This window comes from Antrostomus carolinensis, unplaced genomic scaffold (genome assembly GCF_000700745.2).
Source record: "Antrostomus carolinensis isolate BGI_N321 unplaced genomic scaffold, ASM70074v2 scaffold14595, whole genome shotgun sequence".
NCBI lineage: Eukaryota > Metazoa > Chordata > Aves > Caprimulgiformes > Caprimulgidae > Antrostomus > Antrostomus carolinensis.
In genome coordinates, this window is record NW_010314507.1 from 32154 (window position 1) to 39628 (window position 7475).

The 7475-nt window shown below is 37.3% G+C and overlaps 1 protein-coding gene across 1 annotated transcript in view; it reads left to right on the forward strand.

The window, feature by feature from the left end:
• SMS (spermine synthase) overlaps window positions 1-7475 on the forward strand; it is a 34220-nt gene that overhangs the window by 25184 nt on the left and 1561 nt on the right. The window contains exon 9 of the mRNA XM_010167671.1: window positions 4530-4645. Within this exon, the coding sequence (XP_010165973.1) occupies window positions 4530-4645 (116 nt within the window). The remainder of the gene's footprint in view (window positions 1-4529; window positions 4646-7475) is intronic.

The following is a 7475-nucleotide window of genomic DNA, read 5'->3' on the forward strand; positions in this document are numbered from 1 at the left end:
GGTTTGTGTTCCAGTAAACAGTGCTAACCACCAGTACAGGGGATCAAATGTCTTGCACACACACATGCAGCCCTTTCCCAAGCTGTTGCTTCCTGGCTGCTCTCTACTACAATGTGGCCCTGCCCTCTAAATACTCAGACCACCATGATGTTGCTCCATAGTTACACTCCTTTTTTTGGCTGCTGTGTGGGTTTTCTAATTATTGCTTCCAAAGAGGGCGTAGGGTTCTCCTTGACTTCAGTGTGAGGCTGGAAGAATGGATGCGTGTCCCTGTGTGATTTCTTGGCAGTTTGGGAGTTTTTAAGGAACAGAGCTTTCATTCTCTTGGGTTACTGAGAATTCAGTTTTAAATTAATTGATCATTTGATCAGTGGAGATACCTTCAGTCAGGTTTGCCTCCATTATCTCCTTAAAAGCTATCCTGTCACCCCAAACTCAAATGTAGCTTTGATGCTAAGTCTTTCATGCTCTATGTACCTCCTTGCTTCTTAGTCACTCTGAAATGAAGAAGGAAAAAGCAAAAATAAAAAACCTTGGCCATGTTCAGCTCCTACACTGGTCATTATAAAATAAAAATAAAATCCATGTTAAATTAAAAATAAACTTATCTAGTGTACTGTCACAGACAAGGATGTCTAGTAGCAGTGACATGTAGGGTAAGAGATATAAGAATGATATGTGTAAGAAATGGAAAAGTATGGAATACGACACCCTTCTATCTGCTTTCAAGTCACTAGTTTATTCTCTTAAGGTTGGAGGAGAAATAGTGGCCTAAATTCAGCCTATAACCAGTTGATGGATACATCCCCTTTATAGTTGGGTAAACTGGAATTTATAGGGTTAATTTAAACATTTTCTTTTTTATAAAACTACCTCAAATACTTCTGTATCAGCATGATGCTTGTTAAGGGGGGAGGGGGGAGAAGTAATTTGGCATTCCCCCATTTCTTATCTGTCAAATTATTTGATATGAACCAAAGATTAAGTAAGGGGGACCAGGCAGAGGAGTTTGGTAGGGTTTTTATATATGTTGAGAATTGACTGAACAGTGTGGGAGAAAAAAGAAATGCTTATTTTTTTTCTTGTTTCCTTTTGAAAAAATGTAGTTAGTGGGTCATCAGCTTTAAACATTATTACACAATGTTCAATATTGGTTATTCTTTGAGTAAATGGTGGCTGTTCAGAACAAAAAATGTATTGCTCTACCACATAACTATTTATTAGATAAAGGAGTTGAAATGAACACAGGTTATTAGACTGATTGCTGTATTGTATTCTGGGCTTGGTTCCTTGTGTCATATTTTAGTGACACAAGAACACCTAAATGTCATATAGTTATCAACACTGTAGTCTTAGTTGATAAAGCTGGTTGCTTCTTACAGAAAGGTGTTAATAGTAGTAGTTTTTTTCAATAACTTCTCTCTTTATTTAAATAAGTTCATATCAGTTTTGTAGATTTGATTTTTTTAATTCTTAGCTTTTTGTTGAGTAAAGCCAAATGGTTTCAAAAAAAACTGTAACTAGGCAGAACTTTAAAATTGTGTAGTGTGTCTCCAGGAGAGGTTAATATAACAGCCAGGTGGGATGTCTAAACCTTTAGGTAAAGTCTTGATTTGGAGATTGGGGATTTGCAGGCTTGAAAAGTTAAAATTGCTTATTGGCATGTTTCATTGTTCCTATAATTTTTTTCCACACTCTGCAGTGATTTGTCTGTTGCTGGAGAAGGGAGAAAGGATGAAATACTGAAGCAATAGGCTGGGAAGCTGTGGATACTTTTATGTCATTGTGTATCCTATTAAGCTTCCTCTGTAATAGTGGTATGCTCCATAAATTACCTAGCAGTGTTTTCTACTTATAACTCAAATTACACAGGTTGTTTTTTAGTTTCCTTTTGCATTCAGACTGATGTTGAAACAAAATTATATGTTTGGTAAAGGGCGGCTGAACCAAATAACTGTTACAGTCCCCTGGATAATAACAGGTTACTAAACAAGTACTACAGTAGTCTGTTAATTGTTGTGCTTTGTGCAGTTGTGTTCACTTAGTGTTCATCTCTTACCTTTTTACAAACCTCTCTTATTTTCTGATACCTGAACCCAAATATGATATATTAAACATGAAGCACACAATCTTTCTTTATCAAGTAACCAAGTACACGTTTGTTTGTGGAATATGATCAGAATGATAATCACTCACATTTTATGTGAGTTCTTTTGAAAGAGAGCTTTCAAAAATATGATGTTTTAAAAGATGCTGTGTGTAGGATTTTAAGTTGAAGTTTTCTTTTCCACTTGTGAAAATTTGAGCATGATGCTGAAATTTCAGAGGAAGAACAGCAGAAGTCTCTTTTCACTTCCTTTGGAAATGTAGATGTTTTAAATGCATTGTAAAAATAATAATAATAAAATATTTATATCCCACCAATAAAAAGTAGAAAAAATAGTTTCATTACCAAAGTCCGAATGTGCATTATACACTGTTTCTAGTAATCATTTGATATTGTTAGATGTAAGAAAACAATGTAGATGAAGCTGTTCAGATACACTGATTTCTGTTAAGATCTCTGCTTGTTTTGGCCTCTACCTGTTGTACATTCTTTTTAAGAGCACAGGTAGTATTTGTTGGTCAAACTTAGTTCCTTGCTTTGTGAAACGTAACTTTCAGTTGTTTCTGTGTGCACTTAATTCTTTTAAGTACATTTTTTTTAAAATCCAGGAGCACTGAGAAGCAGGAGTTAAACAGTAAGATGTTGCTTTCTTAAAAGACTTTTCTCCTGGAGTTAAAAGCTTCACAGTGTGTTATCAGAGCAATGCACACGTGTGAATCGTAGGTAGTGCAGCCATTTTGGAAGTGTTGACTAAATCGTTTGTTCATAGGGTCCTATAGAACTTGACTTTTGGTTCAGGTTTGAGGTCTTAAAATATTGAATAAGCTGTGACTGAGAGAGCTATAGTTTAAATTACATCTAGCTCTTTTTTCTTAGTTGGACCATCTGCATTCTTTCAGTCATGCAAGTTACGGATGTTATCGAAGGGCAGGAAAGGACAAGATACCTCGTTCAGTAATTGAAAACCATAATTACATGTATGTGCGTGCAAACACTTCCAGAAGTCATTCAGAGCAGGGGGAAGATACTGCCATTCCATAGATGGAGTCTGTTGCTTTAGGCTTTCTTGTTCATGTCTTTCTTGCAAACTTCAAGGCATTTTAAAGATCAAAAGCAGTATTCTGGTCAGAAGTGCTTATGCTGGAAGGCTTTTGGCCTGTCCAGTCATGAACAGAAAGAGTCATCTAGAAACCATGAAGCTTGCTGTATTAGTAAATGACTGTTTCTTCTCTTATTTTTTTAGACCTTTTCCTGTCTAATGCATATCCTTGTGTCATCTAGACTAGTGTTCTTGTGATCTGAGATAAATAGCAAACTTTTGTGCCTTGGCTCTGCTGTCATCATTTAGTGGGGCTTTGGCTCATACACTGGGTTACTGAGAACTGAGTATCCATTAACATGAAAGTTCCCTTTTTGTTGTCTTTTTTGTCTTCTGTGATAAATGTTGTTCCTCCATTAGAAGTGGTAAAATGTGTGGGAAAAGTAAGGATTTTTATGTTGAAAGTAACTCTGGAGAAATGTTAGCTAGTGCTTCTGTTTCTACTGATTTGAAATCAGAAAAAGAAAGTAGGCTTTGTGCTAGGTCAAGGTAAAAGGCATTTATACTGTAAGCTAGTAAAACTACTAGGGAAGGATGGGGATACCTGTCTCCTGAAGATGTGTCATCCTGCCCCACGTATGACCAGATGTGCACATACTGTGTGGCCAGGGTAGACTTATTGTCATCATATAACCTGCTCTTCATGTGTAGTGTGCAGCATGTTTGAGCATCACATTGGGGGCCTAAAGGTTGAGCTGAAGGTTCCTCATGAGTGGTGGAGGTAGAAGACCACAAATCAATTAATCTGGCTGTTAGTGTGCCAAGGACTGTTAACATCATCTCCCCCTTGACCAGAGTCGCAGAATGTCTTGTCTCTATCTTGTGCCGTACATTCATATTCAGTGGATCTTTATTTGGCATCTCATACATGGAAAACAAAAGCTGAGTAATTTACAGACCATACGTTTTAATGTTGTAAGACCTAGGCAATGTTAAATAATTGAGAAAATCTGGATGTTGTAATACTGTTTACTAATATATTTAAGCACTCATAAAGAAAATGGTTATTGAGTAGATATTATAGGTAAACAACACATGGTGGTCTGTTTTAACTGGGAGCCCTAATGTAATGGTTGCTTCTGCTAATGAGAATATAGATAATCCCTCATACTTACCCTTTCTTGAAAAGATAGAAATTGTTGTTTGCTGTAGGCAGAATGAAGACAAGCTGTTCAGTATTTGCCTTGTAAATATTAAATATTAAGAACAGCATGTATCTGCCTCTGAAGTATGTGGGAGCCTTGCATTAATGTCAATGTATATATTCATCTGTGATTTTGCTTATTTTTGATTGTAACTGTAACTTTTCTTTTTTTTCTTCAGGGAAACTGTATCAATCTGACTGATGCCTTGACTCTGTATGAAGAACAGCTGAGTAGGCTTTATTGTCCTGTGGAATTCTCAAAAGAAACTGTGTGTGTTCCCTCCTACATGGAATTGTATCCTTAAAGACTGAAAAAGAGCAGAGAGTGTGTATTAATAAATCAAGCAAGCCTAGACTGCTTAGAGGTAATGAACTCAAATGCAAGAAGACAGTTGTAATGTTTTTTTTCATAGTAAATGAACTACTGCAGTTTTATTTTGAGAATAATTATAGGAATTATTTCTTTAAAGGTCCCATAAATTCCCAGCTGGTGAAATGATCAGCAACTTTGAAGATCAGACTATGGTTTTGTTAATATTTTTGAGTGTTTCCAGGTGTATTGTTCATGCAATGTAGGCTAAACTGTATGATGAGAGTAATGCTGCCTGCGAGTTCTGGCAGGGCTGTATCTGGTAGGGCCTGTATCTTCCTTTTTTTAATTTTCTTTCACAAAAGAACCCCAAACTAACTTCATACAGATTAGCATGATCCAGATCTTTAAATATTCTCTGATAGATCCATTTGTGAACATACACTAAAACTGGATTTTTAATTGGTGTGAAAAAAGTGATTCCTAGCAATCATTACTACTTTAATGTTACTGAAAAAAAAGTATTCCAGGTGGAGCAGTATACATGTTTCTCAGCAACATCCCATTCCTAAAAATAATCCTTTAGAGTTTCCTCATTTTATGAGTGGCAGGCAAGTTACATAAGGAGTTAGAAGTTTCGGCTTCAAGCCATTAGCTCTAGAGGAGCATTTTGATCTGCTGTAGAGTGATTCTGCTGGCTGTATTTGCCTGGAGTCTTTACTACTTTTGTGTGGTCTCCCAGGAAATGTTTCTGCAGGGTAATGTCTACTGTGGCTGCCCCACTCTTGGAAGGAGATATCTTTCCAGGATCTGCTTACTCATATGTTAAGTGTGTGAAACTCTGCCATAGCCTTTCTACTGTTCTGTGTGTTGTGTTCATTTTGCCTCCCTTCTCTGTCTCTAATCTTGACGCTGTTAAATGCTGTGGCCTGCTGTTCTGGACTCCATACTGACTGTAACAAGCTCCTCCTGTTTCTCATTATTGTCAGCTCTCCAGTGAAACTCAGATTCAACCTTAACTTTTTCAAGACAAAAAATACAGTGAAAGAGCATATGAAGATATTTGCCCTGGTAGCTTACGGTTCCAGATAAACTGGTTATTTTTGCCTTTACAACTGCCAGGCCTTAATGCAGCATATATGTGATTAGAAGCATGCATGGAAGTATGGAGAATGTTGAGTAGGACTTGCTACTTCATTCCTTTGAAAAATACATTTAAATGTTTCTTGTAAGCTAACAGGTATGAAATATTTTAAGCAATAAATTTATTAAAGCAGACCATTAAATAGGTATAACAGAACTTGAAATAAACAGTTCTTAGAGAAATGGGGCAGGCTTTATTAACTGGCTTTCTCTGAATGAATTAAAAATTAGATAATGGTATAGGTACAGGAATGTTGAAGGAGAAGTCATCTTGATGACTCCAGATTAGCCCAAAATACTCTAACTTTTAATTTGACCTTGAACTTTTATAGCCCTTTATCTGCATTTCAGGTACAGGTTATTGCCTTTCTTGAAACTTAAAGATTTCAAAGTAGGAGTATGCATCTCAACGGAAGGTTATGCCTAAATGCTGTTTCACAGGTGAATGAGATGTGATGGTTTGCAGTAGAATTGTGACAAGTAATAAAAATTAGGGGTTTATTTCTTTCTGAAGAATGTGACACATTTGTGACATTCATTTAAATGCCTGAAATCTCTTGAGCCATTGAACAAATCTTTTCACTTAGACAAATGCTCATTTTGGTAACCTGACCAAAAATTGCCTTTGTGGGTACCTGAATGCAGCCAAAGAACTAAGCTGGTTTACTGCTTTTTATTGTTACTTGTTTTGCCTACTTCAAGAATTGTTATTGTGTGTAATTGTTACTTGAAATTTTGATGTTTACCAGTATTTGCTGTGGGAGTAATCTGAAATTCAAGTAGCTGTTGACATAGAAGCCAGCTCTCTATTTTAAGGAGGGCATATGTGTCTCTGAGGTCTCTGCCAGGACCTTATGGTGAACATGGAGGCTCCCATCTGGAGCATGTGTGACCTTGCTGTGTAAACAGAAGAGCATATATCTTTATGTGGTTTTACTAAGTTATAAATCCCAGAAATGTATGCCTTACTCTGCAGCTGTTGCTTTAGCTCTGAAAAGGTGATGTTTGTGTCTCATCCTTCCTATCTGCTTCTCTGTAAGCAGGTGGAATTATGTAGCTCTGACCCCTGTCAGGTGCCCAGCATGGCAAGAGAGCTCGTGAGGATCAGTTGTTTGTCCTGGAGAAGTACCTCAGAGAACTGTGGTTTGAGCACAGCTTCTGTGTGACTGTGCTGAAGCTGGGTCCATCTTCCCCCAGAGAAGCAGCAAAAAGAGCGCTGATACAGCTGCCAGGTGCTCTGTATTTGCTTCTGGCTCAGTTTGGGTGACATCAAGGTCTGCTTTCTGAAGAGTGTTTAGGTACCTAAGGCAAACACCACAGAAGCTTTTAGAGAAAAGCCTAGGTGAAATTTAGATGCATCTGTTAAGTGAATGTTCAATGGAACTCCTGTTGAGGTGTTCAAGAGGCAGTAGACACTTAAATCTTTGCCCAGTGAGACAGTGTTCAGCTGCTGAACAACTTGTTATTAATTTTGTGTCTGAATGTGCCTGCACTAGGGATTCACAAATTGGGTAGCTGGATGTCTCTTTCCTAGTCAAGCTTGCTACTTTACAGTTGAGAAGATAAGCAAAGAGGGATCCCCAATTGGTGAACTTATGATCACTCTTCCCAAATACTTCTGTAGTTTGTTCAGTGGTTGCAGTGCCAAAAAAAAAAAAAGCACCACCTGAAA